The following is a 21,949-nucleotide window of genomic DNA, read 5'->3' on the forward strand; positions in this document are numbered from 1 at the left end:
CCTAACGCATTTTCATATTCAAAGCTCGCCGATGGAGGCCTCGGTATCCCTTGCCTGGAGCTCAGCCTGCAAAGGATCAAACTTAATCGAATGCTAGCCATCCAGAACAAAGTGGGGGATTCGTACCTCGCTGCCTTGGCTTCTACCCCGTTCTTCGCAAGAGAGTGCCTTAAGACGACGAATCACCTCCAGGTCGGCAGTCACGACTTGACCACGAAGCTGGCCCAACAACAGTACTGGCGCCAGCATCTTCTTGGCACAACGGACGGACGAGGACTAGCGGAAATGGAAACATCTCCAGCGCCCTTTTGGATTCGGGACCCTCCGGCTTATCTATCTTGCGCCGAATGGGTAAACGTACGTAAGCATAGGATTCATGCCTTGCCTACACGGGTTAGATGTGCACGCGGACGATTCAGAATCACGAGCTGCAATGCGGGGTGTCACTACTCCGAAACTATAGCACATGTCATCCAAACCTGCCCAAAAACTCATGGAACTAGAGTAAAGCGTCATGATAACATTGTTGCTAAACTGCAAGGCTGGCTGCTCGGGAATGGTGCCAAGGTTATCAAAGAACCTGGTCTGCGCATCGATGATAATATATATATAAGCCCGATCTCATTGTTTGTAAAGGCGGTGTGGCATATGTCATGGATGTGCAGATCAGGCGCGAATACAAAACCTTGGCAGCATTTGCAAGAGATAAAATTTCTAAGTATTCATTTCCAGGTCTAACTGATAACGTGGTTGAACTCACTGAGGTATCCCAAGTGTTGCATGCTCCAGTTACTTTTTCTGAACGTGGTTGTGTTGATAAAAGAGCTGGAACTGTACTTAAAGACCTCGGTCTGACTGATAGATGTCTTGCCCTACTCTTCTTATTTGTGTCTTGGATCACTGCATTGTTTCTTTAGGGCGACCAGCCGTATTTAAGGTTTTAGCTTTCCTACAAAAAGTGCAGAATTTATTGTATGGTTGTACAGTGCAATAAAGAATCAATAGCTCAATAACACAAAGGACGACCAAGCATCATACCCACCATGTTTTTGAAATACAATCCATTCAAAGACGACTGACAGGCGGCAGTAAGATTAATCAGCTTTCTGTAGCCAAATGACACAAAGGACGACCAAGCATCATACCCGCCATGTTTTTGAAATACAATCCATTCAAAGACGACTGACAGCCGACAGTAACATTAATCTGCTTCCGGTAGCTAAATGACACAAAGGAGGACCAAGCATCATGCCCAGCATATTTTTAAAATACAATCCATTCAAAGTCGAGTAATAGGCGGCAGTACGAATAATCTGCCTTACTTGCTTTTTGGGATGGGCCCTCTGGGCCTAGTGCGATCACCGGTTCGCCGCTGCCAACTGGACGATCCCCCTATGACCGGGCGCCGTCGCTCGCGCCTGTAACCCAGCCTAGTTGGGGTTCGGGAGATCGAACCCATGGGTCAGTGTGGTCGGTGGTCGTCACTACAAGCCGTCACGATGCGCAATACATAGCCTCTCATGCGGAAGTGGCCAACTCCAACCTTCTCGTGGTGCAGCCTGACAACCTTTCGGGGGAGCTGATGGAGCAATGACCCAACACCTGCCGGAGTGTGGGCTGCCAACCGCTCTCCGGTGAAAATTTTGCTAGGCGCTAACTCAGAACAAAATTCAAGAAGAAGCGGTCGCCGAGCTGCGCCCGCTCCTAGCGAGAACAGACAGGACGCCCAGCCGTCGCAGCCCGTCGAAGACGGAGTACGAGCGACCTTTACCTGCACATGTGGGAAATCTTTTACTACACTGAAGGGCCTACGGGTCCATGCAAGCCTAACACGCCATGAGTTGCCGATGGTCCAGAGACCCACCAGTGAAACGCAGACAGCATCCCAGCGGAGCACAAGAGCCGTCCAACAGCGCGTCGAAGTTGCGGATGCAGACACGATAGCAGCGACTTCCCCGACCAGAACAAGGGTTTCCGGGGACCCCACAAGTGCAACGACTACGGACTCCAGCCAGATGTCAGTTGAAGGTGCCACTGGCCTTGGGCCAGTTCCAGCCAGTTCGGTTCCAGTCATGATATGTCCATCTAATCAATCAGCGGCCCGGGTGGAAGCCTCGACTGAAGGTAGAACAGGATCTGAAGGCTTGTTCTTCACCTGCCCTGAGTGCGGCCGATCTTTTTCAAGGAAAAGTGGTCTCAGCTTGCACCCCGCACGCTCCGTCGCAGACATTGGCACCACCAGAGTTCCTCCCCGCCCTCGAAGCAAGAGGAAGCAAAAGAACAAAGAGTACGCCCATGCGCAACAGATGTACAGGGAAAAGCGCTCAGCCCTGGCCCGTTCGATCCTCGATGGTTACGCTCACGCCGCAGTCGAGGACGAAGGGGCCTTCCTGGACACGTGAGAGGGAATTTTCACTCAGCCAATCCCCCCCCCTTGCCAAGTCAGCCCAGCACCGCAACCGGTATGGACCCAATGTACCTGATAACGGCTATGGAAATCAAAGATAGCTTGCCGTCACTTGGATCGGCTCCTGGGCCCGACGGCTTAACACCCCGACTCTTGCGTGCGATGTCCATGCTGTCTCTACGAATGATCATGAACTTGCTCCTGATAAACGGCAGATTACCCACGGTATTGAGGACTGCTCGTACCATCTTCGTACCGAAGAAGCCAGGCGCCGTTGACCCGAGAGACTATAGGCCCATTACAATTGCTTCGGTGCTCATAAGACTGTTTCACCGCATACTGGCCAGACGCCTCATCCGGCACTTGACTTTGACTTCAGGCAGCAAGCGTTCACACAAGTAGATGGGTGCACCGACAATGTTGTCTTATTGCAGAGAGTTTTGGCAGAGGCCAGGAGGAAGAGAAGACCATTGGTCCTGGCTAGCATCGATATGACGAAAGCCTTCGATCGTGTTACGGGGACGCCATACTGTGCGCAGCCGAGATTGCCGGATCAGCTGTGACTTTTATTCGGTATTTGCGGGACCTCTACACGGACTCCCCTACGATCCTAAGGATTGGGACCACCACAAGACTGACCAAGCCTACGGCGGGGGTTCGGCAAGGGGACCCATTGTCCCTAATACTATTCAATCTAGTCCTCGACCAGCTGCTACGACGATCAGATCCACAAATTGGATTCAAGTTGGTCCAAGAAAGCGTAGATATGATGGCCTTTGCAGATGACATCGTGCTGATGGCATCAACCCAGCAGGTGCTCCAAGAGCGGCAACATCACTGACACGAATTCCTGGTAAAGAGGGGTCTTTCCATCAACGCGAACAAATCTTTTACACTGGCAATGATCCCGTCGGGTCGAAACAAGAAACTGAAGGCAGACACGGGCGACACAGTTTACAGCAGGCAGCGCACGGATCCCTGCCCAAGAACCAACGTTCGTGTGTAGGTATCTCGGAGTAATATTCAAGGCCAACGGCCGGGCCACACCGGTAACGACTGACGCTGACGCCATGTTACAGAGATTGACTAAGGCGCCGTTAAAACCGCAGCAGCGGTTAACCCAGCTTAGACACTACGTCCTGCCGAGACTCCATCACCGGCTGGTCCTGGGCGCCTGGATACAGCGACTCCTTAAGAAGCTGGATCTTAGAATGAGAACCGCAGTACGTAAGTGGTTAAGACTGCCTCACGACGTCCACATGGGCTTCTACTACACGCCTGTTTCGCATGGAGGACTTGGCATACCCAACCTCCGTACCGGCACTCCAGTCTTACAATACCGGAGGCTTCAGGCACTCAATACTTCAACCAGTCCAGCAGTACGCGCAGAAATGACTTGTCGTCACATGAAAGAGGCTCTCGCAAAAGCAAAAGGGGCCTAATGTTGGGGAGAGTTAATAAAGGGGAGTGATGTTGAGAAGTTCTGGGCGACAGAGCTTTATGGGTCCAATGACCGACGGGCCCTACGAACTGCAAGTGACGTCCCCCAGGCCGACACCTAGTTGAGCGAAGGCACGCGATTAGTGACAGGACGTCAGTCTATCGACATGGTGCAACTACAAATAGATGCGTTACCGTGCCGCACTAGATCCACGAGGGGCCAAAGAGAACCAACCGTCCTGTGTCGAGCCGGTTTTAGGGCCAACGAAACACTATCCCATATTCTTTAAGTGTGCCATCGGACACATGGCTCCAGATGCCGGCGACATGATAGTATAATGGCCTATGTAAATAAAAGACTGCAAGAGGCTGGCTGGACGACAACGAGAGAGGCCCTATACGGCGTGGTCGAGGGCAATCTTAAGCCCGACCTCATAGCGCGACGAGGGACAGAGACAGTGGTCCTTGATGGACAAATAGTTGGTACAGCAATAGCGCTCGACTTGGCGAACGAACACAAGATATTGAGATATTCCAGGGATCACTTGCTGTCGCAAATCGAGCCTAAAAGTTATACAAAAATAGCTAAATGACACAAAGGACGACCATGCATCATAGCCGCCATGTTTTTGAAATACAATCCATTGAAAGACGACTGACAGGCGGCAGTAAGATTAATCTGCTTTGGTAGCTAAATGACACAAAGGACGACGAAACATCATACCCACCATGTTTTTGAAATACAATCCATTCAAAGACGACTGACAGGTGGCAGTAAGAATAATCTGCTTTCGGTAGCTAAATGACAGAAAGGACGACCAAGCATCATACCCACCATGTTTTTGAAATACAATCCATTCAAAGTCGAGTAATAGGCGGCAGTAAGAATAAGGTGCTTTCGGTTCTAAATGGCACAAAGGACGACCAAATATCATACCCACCATGTTTTTGACATGTAATCCATTCAAAGACGACTGACAGGCGGCAGTAAGAATAATCTGCTTTCGGTAGCTAAATGACACAAAGGACGACCAAGTATCATACCCAACGTGGTTTTGAAATACAGTCCATTCAAAGACGACTGACAGGCGGCAGTAAGAATAATCTGCTTTCGGTAGCTAAATGACACAATGGACGACCAAGTATCATACCCAACGTGGTTTTGAAATACAGTCCATTCAAAGACGACTGACAGGCGGCAGTAAGAATAATCTGCTTTCGGTAGCTAAATGACACAAAGGACGACAGAGTATCATACCCAGCGTGGTTTTGAAACACAATCCATTCAAAGTCGAGTAATACGCGGCAGTAAGAATAATCTGCTTTCCGTAGCTAAATAACACAAAGGACGACCAAGCATCATACGCAGCATGTTTTTGAAACACAATCCATTCAAAGTCGAGTGATAGGCGGCAGTAAGAATAATCTGCTTTCCCACAGGAATTCCCGTCTTTGGGACGTATGACGACGGTGGTCCCCCACCGGTGATGGAATTGTGGGCCTCTAAGGCACGCAGAGTCTTGTAAGCCCCTATTGTAAGTTATTTTAGGGGCTAGTTGTCTTCCCTGAATAAAGACAGAATTGAAAGAAAAAGCTAAATGAAACAAAGGACGACCAAGCATCATACCCAGCATATTTTTGAAATACAATCCATTCAACGTCGAGTAATAGGCAGCACTAAGTATAATCTGCTTTTGGTAGCTAAATGACACAAAGGACGACCAAGCATCATACCGACCATGTTTTTGAAATACAATCAATTCAAAGACGACTGGCAGGCGGTAGTAAGATTAATCTGCTTTCGGTAGCTAAATGACACAAAGGACGACCAAGCATCATACCGACCACGTTTTTGAAATGCAATCTATTCAAAGACGACTGACAGGCGCCAGTAAGAATAATCTGCTTTCGGTAGCTAAATGACACGAAGGACGACCAAGCATCATACCCCCCCTCCCCCCACGTTTTTTGGAATACAATCCATTCAAAGTCGAGTAATAGGCGGCAGTAAGAATAATCTGCTTTTGTTGGGTAAACGGCGGGAGTAAGTATGACTCTTTTGCTGCAAGCCGCGATGATGCGCAGCACATAGCCTCTCGCGCGGAAGTGGTCAACTCCACCTTCTCGTGGGGCTACCCGTTACCCCTTGTACCGCCTTAGCGGAGCAGGGAACCGACCGAGCTCTGACCCACCCCAGCTCTGCAGAGGCTGCCTGCCTTTGCGGAGTTAAGTGGCACTAGGTACAAGTACAGAAACGCAAGCAAGAGGAAGCCCCAGCCGAGTGGCTGGCACTCCTTGTGAGAACCCGTGCCCTGGACCACAGTCACGGCTCGCCGAAGAGATGGACATGCCACAGGCCTTCCCTTGTTGTTGTGGGAAGCAATTTTCTACGTTGAAAGGTGTAAGAATACATATGGCTCTAAAGAAGCACAACCCTCCACACCAAAGCGTTGAAAGCCTTGACATTTTACACAGCCGTGGCCACTTGGTGAGGTGACAACACGATCTGTGACTGAAGAATTGGCTGATGTAGGCGCCCCTCATGTCGGGGACGCGCGATCTTCGCCCTGTGACATCGGCGGTCGAAGTTTCCGCACCAAGAATGGTTGGGTCAGCACAGGAGGGTGTGCCACCCGGCCGAACACAACAGAGAAGTTTATACAGGGCGATCGAGACCTAAATGGAGTGCTGAAGAAGCATACCGCTTGGCATCCGCAGAGGTGGCTCTGCGTGAAAGAGATAATCCCTCCAGATTCATTAATATCGAACTGCAGTAGCTTTTTCCAGGACGAACGTTGGATGCCATCAAGTCCCACAGGAAAGATCATGAGTATAGAGTTAGCGGAAGAAATCCGGCCTCCAACAACAGGCAATGGCCAGATTCCGAGTGCAACAGTAGTAGGTACTGGACTCTCATAGTGCACAACGCCCAACTGGCCTGAACACGATTTAATTAGCAATTAGAGCTAATTGGGACCCCTCACATTAATCAGCACCCTCCAGGGAGCCACCACACTAGTTGAGGAGCATCTAACTCGTGTCCAGACCAGCTGAGCGTTGTGCACTATGAGAGTCCATAAAAAAGAAAAAAATAATAGAGATAGAGTGGAGAGAAGAAGTTTAATTGAAGATCAACGACGCCATCTTGAAGAAAGCGGTCCGTAACGGCCGCTGACCATCGACGGAGCACAGAGGCAGGTTGCAAAGCATTGCAGCTATGACCACCAGTTCCGGACATCCTGTGACGTCATCACGACATGTCTGGGGCAAGTTAGGACAGCTCTGGGCATGCAAGGAGAAAAACACTCGTAATACAGAGGCTGGTAAAGCAAGAGTATGCAAACCATCAATAGCTAACAAGAAAATAGAATTAGTTACACAACAAATGATCCCACCACAACAGGAGTGCAGAACGATGCGACTGCTCTATCCGACAGCCAGGCAGAGAACTGACTCGTAATGGTTTTTTTCTCCTGTATAAAGCCCGGCAGCTGCACCCCCTAGCGGTTACTTTCTCAACTAATCTTACAACAAAATTATTAAGAATCACACCAGCGCTACTCCCATTCCCAAGGCAGAAGAAGATAGAAAATGGCGGGGATGCCTGGACAACAGCAACCAGCACCCGACGTGCACTGACACGAAAATCGCAAACAAATCGGGAAGAAAGTTGGCGAAAGCATTAGTTACACAACAAATCACCTCACCACAGCAGGAGCGCAGACCGATGCAACTGCTCTGCGTTACAGCCAGCCAGAAACTGAGCGAGCGCGGGGAGCACACGTCTGCTTTCCGCGACAGCCGGAGAGAAACTGACTGGGGCGCCGCTCCGCGGCCGCTACGCATACGCGATCCTAGCGCCCTCTGGGGCGACCACCTCCGAGAGGCTAAGAGTGAAGAGCATTCCTGCGCCCCCTGCTGGCCGTTCTCATTGGTCGTGAGGCTAAGAGAGAAGAGCATTCCTGCGCCCCCTGCTGACCGTTCTCATTGGTCGTAACGTCATCCTATTGTCTCAGGGCTACCCTGTTTTTTTCCACTAATGCTCCTTTGGTCAATCTGCAATGAAGCCACAGTATGACGTCATCATGCACCTGCGTGGCTCAAGGACGCGTACGCTCTAGACAGGGGACCTATTATTTATTGAATCACTATCCCATGATTATTTCCTTTATTCTTCTATAACGATTGAATAGCAAACTATTGCAGAAGAGCACCATGCATGAAAGCTGATCGTAGGAATTCCAAAGTCTTACTAAATGACACTTGCAAAAGAACAAAATATCCTAACACGTAACTCCATCAACGTCAAATAAGAGGACTAGGCACTCAACAAATCAACACAGAGTACGGGTAAACAGGAGCGCAGAACTCAGGGTAGCGCTATCGTCAAGTCAACAATGTTCGTTGTCAAAAAAGAAAAAAATACAAAGCGTCAACAAAGGAAAGCATGCATAACGGGGCATGTCAGAACACGTCAGGACAAATTGTACGACTGCTGGGCAACAGAGGAAAACAAACAAACACTTGAACAGAGTGAAAAAGACACTCACCATCATTTTCCTATTCACAGCATTCCCTCATTGTAAATCAGCTCGTCACAAAATCCACCTGCATCGTCGAACACCATTCACCAGTGACGAACCACACATCCGCACCCCATCAGAGGCAGACAGAACCCCACCGAAGCTACGCTCTTCCACTGACGGCCAACGCCAGATGCAGAATTTGCGTGTCCAGAGCCGTCAGTGTCCAAGAGAGAAGTGAATCCCTGCGCCCCCTGCAGGCCGTTGTCATTGGTCGTGACGTCATCCTATTGTTTCAGGGCTACCCTGTTTTTTTCCACTAATGCTCCTCTAGACAAGGTCAACCTGAAACAATACTGTTGCGGTATGACGTCATCATGCAGGTGTGTCGCTCAAGGACGCGTACGCTCTAGACAGGGGACCTGTTATTTATTGAATCACTATCCCAAGATTATTTCCTTTATTCTACTATAATGATTGCATAGGTAACTATTGCAGAAGAGCACCATAGACAAGAGGCCATTGTAGCATTTCATTCCCAAAGTCTTACTGTACAGGGAAAAAATAATGGTTCAGCAAGACATATCCATCCCAGCCGAGAGCCATGCAGCTAAGTGAATAATGACGCTTTGTTCCTCCAGAATAAAGTCACACACCTGTCCCCCTCGCGGTTACTCTCTGAACTAAATGAATCGCAAAATTATTAAGAATAGCTCTACTCCCATTCAAGGCAGCACTATCGTCAAGAATATGCCTTGTACAAAAAGAAAAAAAACTACATGTAGAAGGAAAGCATGTCAGAACAAGCCCAGGCATGTCAGCACATGTTTGTCAGACAAGGGGGGGAAAGCGAAAAGAAACAAAGAAGGAAACCAGCATCAAACTATTTCTAAGCACACGCACTCCTCTTATTCAAAAACAGTGCTCATCATAAATCTGCCCAGGACAATACACACTATTTTTCTATTGCCACACTTTTTTCCAGTAACGGTCAATGCATTGCTACAGACTGCGTGACGTCATCACATCCTGTCTGAAGAAGAAGACACCGGCAAAGACTCCTATTATTTATTGAATTGCAAGATTATTTCCTTTGTCCTACTCTTAATGACATTGATTCTCTCATTAAAATTCAACAAAAAAGCACCCCGCATATTAACGATTTTCACCCCAAAGGCTCATCATGGTCATTAGAATTACAGTAAACTGCCACTGCTCTTTTAAAATAATAAGTGAGACCACTCAACATCACCTCCAGGCTTATGTAATACATGACCCTTTCTATGCTCATACATTCGTTGTCTGAGGCTACACCTGCGAGCAAAAAAGGCGCGGAAGCCGGGTGGGCAAAGTTCCATTCGCGCATTGCGAGCATAAAGGCGGGAAAGCCTGGGAGCAAAGTTCTATTCGCGCATTCCAAAGCACAAGACAGAACGCCTTTACGGGAACACGATAGCATTCCTATACTATATTAAGGATTACTGCATTGCAGTTTAGAAAAACTACAACTAAACTATAATTTTAGGAGCCCATTAAAATTCTACTTTCTATGGAAACTATAATTGCCCTATTACTTGGATCGCTACTAATGAAGCGCTCCAATTTTTTCTCTCTTCCCATTTCAGCCTTGTCATGCAGGGAAGCAGACTCATATCAAAAATAATTAATTTACACTGAGGGTGCCGTGCTTCAGGAATTCCTATCCTGCGCTCAGATGCAAGCATTTCTTCACGGATACCTTTAACAGCTGACTTCCTCAACATATCGAACACCCAACAAAATCAAACAAACAATCAGAGAAACCCTCTTCTCAGCTGTACCATGCGACTGTCTTCTTCGTAAAATTGGTGATCTGAGGAAGAGAGCAGCGAAAAATTGCGCGCACTTGTGCTTGACTTAAAAAACCTGAAGCATATGCCAATAAACCAAGAAAAAGACACTCATGTCTGGTATCTGATAGTGCCACATACACAGACGCATTGCCCTTGCGTAAAGAAAGCACAGGACAGGGATACACAAATATCCTTAGGTGAGCAGGGAAAAGGCTTAAGACCTCAGGTCACCACACATCGCCACGCGGCTAGCACAACATGACACCAACAACATACTAGCGGCGGGAAGAACTGCAACACTGCTAAACAAGTCCAGACATGCCACGATGACGTCACAAATCAGGGGAAAAAGCACACGCACGCACGCACGCACAGAGTACAACGCATTAAACACACGGTGCGCTCAGGAATAATCGTAGCGTTACCGCACGTCGCTACGAAGCTCAACGTCTAACCCAAGACGACAGCAACAAGATATTAGCGAAGAGTAAAAATTGCAACACTACTGAACAAGTCCAGACATGCGACATCGCATACAAAACACTGCTCATCGGGGAAAAGGCCTAAGCCTGCGGCGGATCATCATAGAGCATACACAACTTCATTTTTCTATTTTGCGTAAACTAAACGCGGTCTGCTTGGAAAACGACGTACAAATTTTCTTAGGGAGCAGAGAAATATAGAAATTTCTACTCCGTGCTCAGATACCAGCATTTCTGCTCAAAAACCTTCAAAATTAAGCACTGCTTACTTCGTCAAGATATCGAACACCCAACAAAATCAAACAAACAACCCCACTTCCACTGGTAGAACACTATTCAGCTTTTACGCAGGAGGCTTTCTTCTACATAAAAGTAGAGAAAATAAGAGCAGCGAAAAATTACACGCACTTTTGCTCGCATAGCTATAAGAGAAAAAATAAATAAAATAACGACGCACACGCTAATAAACTGTGACAAAGACACCCATTTCTGCTATCAGATAATTATTGCATAATGCTAAATACTCATTTGCATTGGCCCTGCGTGAAGAAAGCACAGGACAGGGATACACAATTTATGTTAAGTGAGCAGGGAAAGTCACTTCTACTCGAACATCTTAATACCATAAAGTCCGAATTTTTGCAAAGAAAATAAAGCTTAAACAGCGCTACGAAGGTGAGAGGCACATACTAACAAACAAACAAACACTTCTTCGAGTCTGTATTACCTTTAAAAAAAAACGAAAGCACACAAAAAAATCAAATCGGCTGGGTAGCCTACCAGACGTTGTGCCTTAAAGTTGGTTGCACGCAATGCGCGGAAGCATGCTGTGAAGCCAACTTGCAGTTTTGCTGGATGCACATGAAGTCCGATTCCAATTGGAAATCGCGCTAAGGACGTGCCAAACGTGGAATTTTCGCAAGATTAATCCCAATACCTGGAATTCTATTCATTTTAGCGGGAATGCTGGCGCTTGTGCTCCATCATTCGAAATTTTCGAATATTCGAATTTCTCGATTATCAAATTTTCGAATACGAATAGGGTTCGAATGTCAACAATATTCGAACAATATTCGAAATTTCGAATATTCGCACACCTCTAGTGAATACTGACACTCAACGATATATAACAAAAAACAAACAAATTCCATTCTCATGAACTCTCCTCTGCCGAGCGCCTTTCTCCTGCGCTACCTGGATGCTGACTTTTTCCCCCCTCACCTACATTCTGAGTAAAAGCAGTGACAGAAGAAAAGAACCGCGAAAAATTACACGCAGTCGTGTCACAGGACAGGGATACACAAATTCCCTTAAGTGAGCAGGGAAAAGGCTTAAGTCGTACCGCTCAGGAATAATCGGAGAATCACCGCTTATCGCTACGCGGCTAGCGCTTGAACAGCGCTACGAACGTGACAGAAACAAACAAACAAACAAACAAACAAACAAACAAACAAACAAACAAACAAACAAACAAACAAACAAACAAACAAACAAACAAACAAACAAACAAACAAACAAACAAACAAACAAACACTTCTATTCATTTCTATTGATAAAGGCGTAAACCACACTACAAGAACAAAGCACGCTGCTTCAGGAAAGCGTATCAAATGCATCGCAACAGGACCGGCTCTCATAAAATAGCCTGCCCAAAACGAAGACTTCACCAGGTTCGCGAGGTAATTCCATTAAAAACGCTCTCGGTCTATCCTACAGATAGCAATGCAAGCGCTGCTACCCTTATTTTTTAAGCCACTATTCCACGCAATAGTACATAAATGTATCACTCGTGTCACATGGAAAGGCACACACAAAGAACTTACTTGTCAAGTGGGATCCCTGGTTCAGGAAAGCGCGCGCGCCCGCGCGCACACATACACAGACACACACTCACATTTTCACACTCACAAACACAAAGTCTATTCTCACAACCACATAAATCCATATTATTCCTCAGGTCAATAATTATCCTACCATCGTCAAAAGATGGCTCACTCTTGTATGCGATCGCAAAGCGATAGGTCCTCGTTCCGGATGTAATAGGATATCGCCACTCGGCCGACGCGAACCAAAAAAGAAAGAAAGGAATGCGCGTTCGCTATACCTCCACAAAGAAAACGGTGCCGTGCTTCTACGCAGCGCTCATCATACAGGAGTGAATTGTCTTCTTCGTTTTCCTTTTATTTTCTTGCACCCATATATTTTGCAAGAATACTATAGAGCAGAACGGACAAATGTGAACATCATTCGCTACACACTGTAGCTCTCATCATTTTTAAACCAAACCACTTAACATGTGTTCATAGGTCTTCACTAAATAGGTGAGCCGATAATGACTCAAAATGAAATGAAATCAAATCAAATAATCATTCCAGCATCGCTGGCTGCAAGCTTGGGTACCCTGCTTGGGTCTGCTGGCGCTGGAATAAAAGATTTATCGCGAGGGTACTACAATGGTGAGCTCTGCTGCTGTTTAAGTGATAAAACAGTGATCCCGAACCGCGTCCCACGCGAGCCGCGCGCGGACCCGTTCTCGGGACGCGACGCGCGCGATTCCCCGTGCGAGCGCAACGCGGGGCTCGCGGTTTGGACGCGCGCGATCCCTTTCCCCGAGCAGGCGTTTCAAACAGGCGAGGTGCGTCGTCGTAGCGGTTCGGCAGGATATGACATGTTACACGAAAGGGTCTTTGGAACCCTAGCATCATGCGTATTTTGTACTGGAATCTCGGGAGCATCGAGGCAGTACTGGCCAGTACGTCGAACAACTACGTTGTGCATAACAACGATTGCCGTGGTGTGCGAGAGCTAGCGTTCCTTTGTTCTCCGGCTTTGCAGTTAAGGTGAGTTCGTTCTTCCTTTTGCCTCACTTAAGATTTATGCGTTGTTGTTTTTTCAACAATCACATGTGGTAGAGGTGTGGAGCAATGACAGCTTTGTATCTGAGTAAACAGGCTGTAGTTTGCTTTACTTGCGGAGTCTGGTGCGTATCACTGACGAACTCATGCGAACGGCGGAACTGTGTTAGATTGTGTGTGTACAGGTACAAAGTGCAAGTCCAATTCTTCACATCTTTTTGATTCAGGATTTGATTGGGAATGATGAAAGCAATGGTGAAGCAAATTCTATTAACTATGCGCAGCCTGCTAGTAGATAAGCTTGACTCAGCTACAGTTGTCTTTCATATAAAGGATAGCAGTTATGTTTTCACGTTTGACTGCACTGTTTTTAAAAGTTCCTTGTTTTTTGCATGACCGCTTATCTTTCTTAAATGTCACATGGACGCGATGTGACTCTAGATTAATAAAACATGACTGTTTTACAGTATCCACACACAACCATGGATAGCCTCACGCATGTGTAAAGTTACTGGTGTCTCTACAACACTGAAGAGCCAGGCATAAACCGGAAGACGTCGCTTGGGTCTGCCAGTGATTAGGCTGCTTTCGCATGTAACCATCTATACTGCAAGAGAAACTGCGGTAAGTCACTGTCTTGCATTTGTTCCCACTTTTTGCAGAGTGTCTGTTCTTTACGCCTATTTATGGCAGTGCTCGAGCTGCTATCCTAATATATGGAATTAACTATGTTATTGGTTATCTTTCAGGGATGACGGTTGCGAAGTGGCGTAGCAATCACGTGATTATTATTATTATGACCATTATTGTCTTATTATGCGTCTTATCCGTGTCACTCTATATTGTTAATAATTAGCCTATTTATGTTGTAATATCATATTTTGTACTATTAGAAAGAGCGTTTCTTACAGTGCATGTAACATCACCGTACTTGGTTTGTGTTCAATAAACAAGAGTTCGTTGATACGATGTTTTCTGTTGCAGAGTAGTATTTTCAGTAGAATAAGTAAAAATTGCAAAAACGCTACAAAATACAATAATAATAATACGTCCTGTATATGTCCTCTATATGTCCAAATATCCCTGAGAGACATTCCTGGAACCTTCCCTGGATCAGCAAATGTGGAAGAAATACGGGTCCTCTGTCTGTCCCAGGGACGTCAACGGGCTATTCAGCCTAGTCCCTGGGATATCCCAAGATCCCAAGTGGGATATCGTGTGGACGTTTCTGAGACATATATGGTTTACTCGGCTAATTACGTGTGAAAAAGACTCCTGCTTGCAATCACTTTTATGTAGCAGAGCACGTTTAATGAGGGGGAGGGGGAACACAAACGTAAGGCCCTTTATTGTCCTCTGCTTTGTTAATGCTAGCAAAGATTCCACAGCAAATGATTGTTTGCAGCTAAGTTTAATTAAAGATTGTAACTTATTTCATGCAGCGGGCTTGTCTTCGTCAAGGCAGCGTGCTGCCGAAATAAGAAGAATGCACCGCCGTACAGCATCATGATTGCATTGGACAAGGACAGTGGGATCACTGATGGCTGCCCTGCTGGGAAAGTGGCCTGCAATCACCTTGTAGGGGTACTGAAAACACTATTGCTCCTGCAGCCAAAGGAGGTTTCAGAGGCACCGAACCAACTTTCATGTACAGATTTACCACAACAGTGGAGGGTTCCTCGTGGCAAAAAGATAACAGGCACCTCCATTCAATCCGTCGATTGGAGGAAGGTGAAAGAGGGTGGTGCAGTCGTTCCAAAATTTGCGAGACCTAGGGAGCGGCGTGTGCACCCTAGAGATGAGCACGAACAAGAAAATACAAAGCAAATGCTTGCAACTCACTTGCTCTCAATTGACCCTGAAAATCAGTTTGCAAAGGCCCTTCTAATCAGGGTGTCGAACCGAACCCGAACCGAAAACCGTACCCGAACCGTTATTTTTGCCGGAACCGAACCCGAACCCGAACCGAAATTTTCATGACACTGTTGAACCCGAACCGGAGCAGAACCGTAAAAAATAATAGCGGTAACCGGTTCGCAACAAAACGGTTCGGACATAAAAGAAGTCAGCATAAGAGTTCCTCTCTATCCCCGAACGAAGACACATTGGTATCATCATCACGCGCCTATATCATAAATTTTCACCTAGCAGTCAGACGACGACGTAGTAAGTATACTTTCAGCGTCTTTTTAACATGTTGAAGCGCAGTTGTCCTTGTGAGTGCCGCGGCTAGCGCCCCACGCACGCGGTGCGGCGTCTACTCTTCAGAGACCAGGTGCCACGCGGACGAATGAAACACGAATGGAGTAGGCCAGTTATATAGCTCTACAGGACGAATATGTGATCAAATAAGCGCCCAAGATTTCCCTTTACACGTGAGCAGCACAAATTAAACAAGTCAGAAACATGAGAACTGGAGAAGGAGCGCACGCAGAACGGTGCCTGTTTGATTGGTCGTGCTTTGAAAAGTAAATGTGGTTCTGCTTATTGGTAGTGCAGTTGTGTCGTCGTGACACATTGCCGTTGTGTTGTGGATTAACAAGTACACTGCTGTGAGCTCGGACAGAGTAAGGCTTGCAGGCTTATTTTCGACATGCTTCAGTACGGTTTCAGATCGATTCACGCTGCGAAGGCAGTGTGCCGGCAAGTACTGTCGTTTATGTTACGCTGTCCATCTTATTAGGCTTCCTTTAAGTGTACCTTGCTGGCACTGTGCGTGTGAAAAAAGATATTTTGGGAACAGAAAGTAGCAGCACTACATCGCTTCAACAGCGTGAACTCTAGTTGCAATAAGTGTTCATCCATTTCTCATTTCTCTCACTAAAGGGCTACCTCACCGCTAGAGACGTCAATGCAGACAACAGCAGTATGCTATTAGCCACGCATTTCCTGATAAAAGCAGTTTTATGGAACATATATAACGGAAGCATTGAACCGGTTCGCGAACCGGTTCGGGGCTGCGAACCGGTTTGCGAACCGGTTTCGATTTCTGGCCTGGCCGAGCCGGAACTGAACCGGAACGAAATCAAAACAACGCGAACCCGAACCGAACCCGTATTTTTTGCGGTTCGACACCCTGCTTCTAATGACACCTACACATGAGCACACGAAAACGAGATTTGGCTCGGCATCAGTCCTATCACCTCTGAGCTACCAGCAGTCAATTTTACCACAAAATTTTGATGCACTAGTGTCTGGTATCTTTCGTGCTTGCCAAACCACAACGACCATCCCACCCAGTAATTTTTTGAAACTGCCACAGCTTGGGACCCTCCACTTTGCCTCAGGGAAAGCCTTGTTGTGCAGGTAACTTTAATATTCCATAGCTTCAAGCAAATTGGCACATGAAACATTAATTTCTCCAGAATACTTGCATGTTTCACAATTATTTATTACAAACATTGCATGGTGTCTGTGTTCCAGAAGCTACTGAAAACACGTGAAGCAGCAGGGGCTCTTGAGAAAGACACCCGGCAACAGTCTAAAAGCTCGATGTGGCACCAGGAGAGGATGCACCGTGTGACATCTTCGCAGTTTGGTGTTGTCTTGAAGCGCAGAGAGTGGACCCTGAAAGGGCTCCAAAACTTCACAAGTCAGAAGGACCTCTCCAGAGTACCTGCAATCAAGTAATGATTCATTTGTTTATAATTTGGCTTTTTGTTTTTGCTTACTTAGAAACAATGTACATAACCTTAAAATACTCTCATAATTTGCTCACTGCTCTGATCAAATAAAATTTGCCCCTGCAACTGACACCCATTTGAATTTGTACATATTTTGCTGGTATGGAATCTCTAACGAACCGCTAGCCGCACAACGGTATGGAGAAGTGCTACACAAGATGGGCCACAATGCTGTGGTCAGTGGTTGTGGACTCCTCGTTAACCCCCGCTTTCCGTGGCTTGGGGCATCACCAGACCGTGTCATATACGATCCTGTTGAGGGCTTTAATGGTGTGGTTGAGATTAAGTGTCCATATTTGCTACGTGAGCACCAGGCTTGTGACCTTGCAGGGCTAGACTTTTGCTGGCGTGTGAATGACAGTGTGCCAAAACTGAAGCGAGACCACCAATACTACTTTCAGTTGGCTGGACAGATGGGTGTCTCAGGTATGAGTTGGGGTGACTTTGTTGTTTATGGAAAAGACTTTATTCTTACAGAAACAGTGAGGTTTAATCCCAGTGAGTGGGAAGGCATTCGAGAAGTGCTCGACAATTTTTATTTCGAACTTTGCTGCCATACTTGGAAGGCACTACACGGGCCTCTTCTACGTCATAACTGCAATGGATGAGGGGTACTACCGCTTAAGACTCTTGATGAGTAGAAGTGTCAATAAATGTTTTTGCTACTGTTTAGCTGTTCACACGTTTCCTTCATCAGTTAACTGATCACTTTTGTTCCGCACACTTCACTTCTGGTCAATTCTAACATAGTGCTATGCCCACTTACAAAAGAAGTACTTACCAACACAGTCGTTTAGTCTCCACAACACACATCCTTTAGAAGTGGTGTCTGAAAATTGGTAAGGATGGTACATATTGTCCACATCTGATTTGCCAGTGGCACCAGGGAAATTGGAATTGGGCGGTCAAATACATGGTATCCCTTGATTCGTTGAATTCTTCTCTCCACATGTATTCGCAGTGCAGCAATGTTTTGTGTTTCCTGCCCCTCTTCTCGGGTGAACTGGTCACGCACAAGGAAAGGTGGAATGTTCATTGCCACGCCTTTGCTGTGTAGCAGGTCAGCTATCCTAAATCCTTTGTCTGCCATTATAGAATCACCCACATCGAACGGCAGCCTCAAAAAGCCACTTTTCAGCACACACTCCCTGTCTGACGTACTTCCTGTGAACAGTTCAGAAACAAAAGTGACCGTTCCATTTGGAGAAATGCCAACAAGCCCCTTGAATGTGTGTGCAGATTTCTAATCAGAGTAGATTCCTGACCGCGTGACAAATGATGTGGGCACGTCACATTTAATTTCTGTGGCGTCCAAAATGACATGTGTTGATGGGTACATGTCCTGAAAGGCAAGTGGCATGCTCTCGTCCACTGCCTGTCGTGAGAGCCAAAGTGGCAACTGCCCCAGTTGCAAGTAGATAAAATCAACCCATGTCGAAAAAATTCTTGAAACAGTGCTGACAGACACACCAAATAGGTGCCAAAGGTGCCGGTGAAACACACCAAGCCTAAGCTTCACGAGCACAAGAAACAGTCTGTTCTCCACGCTGACCTTTTGAGGTCTGCCAGCCTGTTCACTGTTTGGAAGGCTGCTTGCAGCTTCATTTCTCCTTACATTTTTCCCATTTTCCCCTGGGTCAAGAAACTCCAGTAGAGACAGAAAGTGGTTATAACTTGGAAGGCCTGTGTAAAACTGAATGTCTTCATCATTTTCTTTGAATTGTTCAATCCCAAAAGGACTCACTTCTTCACGCTGTAGCAGGTTAGCCTGTGCTGTGGCGAGCTCACAACGAAGCACATTAATTTCACTTGTCTGATCCTTCAATTTAAGTTCAAGGTGGTCGAGCTCCACTTTCGTTGCCATCTCCGATGCCTTAGCTGCTGCAAGCTCTTTCTCTAGCTGGGCTATTTTTCCGTGCATGCACATTCTTTGACTGACTCTGTCACAGCAACAGTTGGCAGTTCTTCCAACGTGCCCGGGAATGACCCAATAGGTTCATCCTCTTCGTTGCTTTCCGTTGCCCCATGCTCCTCGCTTGGCTCCTGAGTCTCTGCAGTGCATTGCCTCTCAACTCCTTCAACAACCTCCTGCGTACTGGCCATGTCGTGCTTTCTCCTTTTTGATGCTGACATGGGTGGCGATGTCCTTTGGCGAGGTGGCTTTCTTGCTGGCTTGGTTTCACCAAATGAAAACACAGACGGCACAGCAAACTGCTGTAGATGCCGGTGACCATTTGCCACATTTGCTAGGAAATCTGTTTCCAAGAAGTGGTGGAAGCAGACCTTAGTTGCATCTGAGACAGCAAAAAATGGCCCTTCATCACGCTTGATAGCAACAATCCACTTCTTGCGCAGGTCTGCGTCCTTGGGAAAACGGTGGTAGGATACCTGCATGTAAGATAACTTAATCGTAGGTTTACATTTATTGATAGTTATGTCAATTAGGTAAGTAAAGCAACCGTTCGTAATCATAAGTTAACTAGTAACCTAGACCACTACCATGCACATCCCTGCACTAACGCCGGCACACAGCAGCGCATCATACACATTACGATGGTTCAAGTTCATATACAGTCATTGCCATGCATACACCTCTTCTACTATGCCTGTAACTCGTGTAGGAGGTACCACGTACTACTTCGAGGCTGCGAGACATCTACTGCGAATGCTTTAGGCTGCACGAAAGCAAGAATGCATTTCTTACCTTGCATCCGGCTTTGTCGACGCGGCCGTGCTGCGTGCACAGCGGCACACAGCAGTTCACGGGCATCGTGACAGACTTATAAAAGCCACATGTAGTAGAAGCAAGTCGAAGTTTTTAACATCGATAAGCGCGGGACGAGACCACGAAGCAACTATAGCGTCTCTCAAACGTTACCGCGCTATAAGACTCATCAACAATGGCGGCTCTGAGAAGCTTCGGTTGGACTCCTCCAGATGGCGCTGCTCGGAAGGCAAATTTGCAAAGCGCCTATTCCAGCCTATTCAAACTCCTCGTCAAACTCCGCGGGCTGCCATCTTGTGGACCAATGTTCTCAACATTGAATATTTTTCAGGAATATCCAATCCAACCCGGTTTGAATCCGTATTTTGTTCTAATGGCGGCTGTCGTCGTGTTCTTTGGGTATTCGGGGCTAACACTATGAAAGACCCTGTGGAAAGGTGTCTCACGTGGCTACAGATATGGCTGTCGCACCGCGATTAGAGCCTTTCTGGTCGTTTTAAAGGGCTGCTGTGCCGTGTTATTCGGGTATTCGGGGCTGACACTATCAATGTCCCTGTGGAAAAATGTCTCACGTGGTTACAGATATGGTTCTTGCACCGCGATTGGAGCCTTTCTGGTCGTTTCAAAGGGCTGCTGTGTTGCGTTCTTCGGCTATTCGGGGCTAAGACTACCGAAGTCCCTGTAGGAAAGTGTCCCATAGGGTTACAGATATCGCTCTTGCACCACGATATGAGCCTTTTCAACCGCTTTAAAGGGTCACGTTTTTCGGAACTAGGGGCGAATGCTGCATATACCCTAGTGTAAGCCTTGAAGGCTGTAGCTATGCTAAGAAGGTTGTGGCTAAGCTATGAAAGGTTGTAGTTCCTTCAACTGCGACACAAGGACGACGTCAGTCTGTCTGCGCACTAGCAAGGCTGTGAGAAACCTTCTGGTGCTATCGCTTGTTTGAGGCACCTCGGGGCTAGAAATGACAAAGTAAAAAGGATTAGTACGGTGGGTGCAATATAATTTTGCCGCGTATACGGGTGGTAACACGGCGTCCTTGTGATTGCAGGTGTTTCTTGTGGCCAGTAACGTATTGCGCCCGTGTCGTGCACCTTCAGTGCTATTTCAAACGTGGTCGTGGGCCGTCCGAAGAAGCGTTGCGCAGAGGGAGAATTTTTTAAGGATCCTCCGCATGCTGTACCTCAGAGTTTGAAGAAGCACTTTAAGTACCTAGGGTCCATAAAGGACGGAGCGTGTACACTGTGTATCAGTGTCTGCACTGCAATGAAGAAAAACGTGGCAAGAGGCGAGAGACCTGCAACTTCACCAGACATCTGAACGTACGTCCACTTTCATTCGTAGCGCGCGATACTTACCTGTGATAGTTTCATTTAAAAAAAGGGATGTCTTACATGGGGTCGGGAAGATGAACGTTTCTGAAAACATTTCCCTCTTTGACTGCACGTTGCCAAAACTGCAGCGGATTTTGCAGCTTTTTGATTAAGTTTGTTTTAACTAGCGGTTTTCAAGATAGTTGATTCTTGGAATTTTCCACTGTACAGCGCGTAACAGTATGAGCGATGAAAGATGAAAGTATGAGCGTTCCGCTTCAAGATCTGGTTGCGCCTAATGTTTAAATTTCTCGTATTATAATCGGGGTGTCGAACCGAACCAGAACCGAAAATCGTACCCGAACCGTGTATTTTTTGCCGGAACCGAACCCGAACCGCAATTTTCATGACAGTGTTGAACCTGAACCGGAGCAGAACCGGAAAAAAATAATAGCGGTAACCAGTCCGCAACAAAACGGTTTCGGACATAAAAGAAGTCAGCGTATACCTCAAGTGCCTCTCAATCTCCGAACGAGGACAAATTGGTCTCCATGTCATGAATTTCGCAAATTTTGACCTAGCACTGAGACAAAGACGTGTAGTAAGTATGCTAGTAGTAGACGTAGAAAGATACTGGTAACCAAAGATAGTTCCGACCATCGGTACCCTCCGCTCCAGATAGGAAG

General features: G+C 46.8%; 2 protein-coding genes across 2 annotated transcripts; both read right to left on the reverse strand.

Moving 5' to 3' along the window:
• Positions 1–18,465: 18,465 nt before the first annotated feature.
• On the reverse strand, positions 18,466–19,086 carry LOC135371475 (uncharacterized). The gene has a single exon (XM_064605524.1). The coding sequence runs from the start codon at positions 19,084–19,086 to the stop codon at positions 18,466–18,468; it is 621 nt and encodes a 206-aa protein (XP_064461594.1).
• A 41-nt stretch (positions 19,087–19,127) lies between these two features.
• Positions 19,128–19,992, reverse strand: LOC135371476 (THAP domain-containing protein 11-like). The gene is made up of 2 exons (XM_064605525.1): positions 19,927–19,992; positions 19,128–19,610 (listed from the first exon to the last, which is right to left on the reverse strand). Exons 1-2 carry the CDS (start codon positions 19,990–19,992, stop codon positions 19,128–19,130), a joined length of 549 nt encoding a protein of 182 aa, XP_064461595.1.
• Between the last annotated feature and the right edge of the window lie 1,957 nt (positions 19,993–21,949).

The sequence above is a fragment of the Ornithodoros turicata genome, unplaced genomic scaffold, assembly GCF_037126465.1.
Source record: "Ornithodoros turicata isolate Travis unplaced genomic scaffold, ASM3712646v1 Chromosome11, whole genome shotgun sequence".
In the NCBI taxonomy this organism is placed as follows: domain Eukaryota; kingdom Metazoa; phylum Arthropoda; class Arachnida; order Ixodida; family Argasidae; genus Ornithodoros; species Ornithodoros turicata.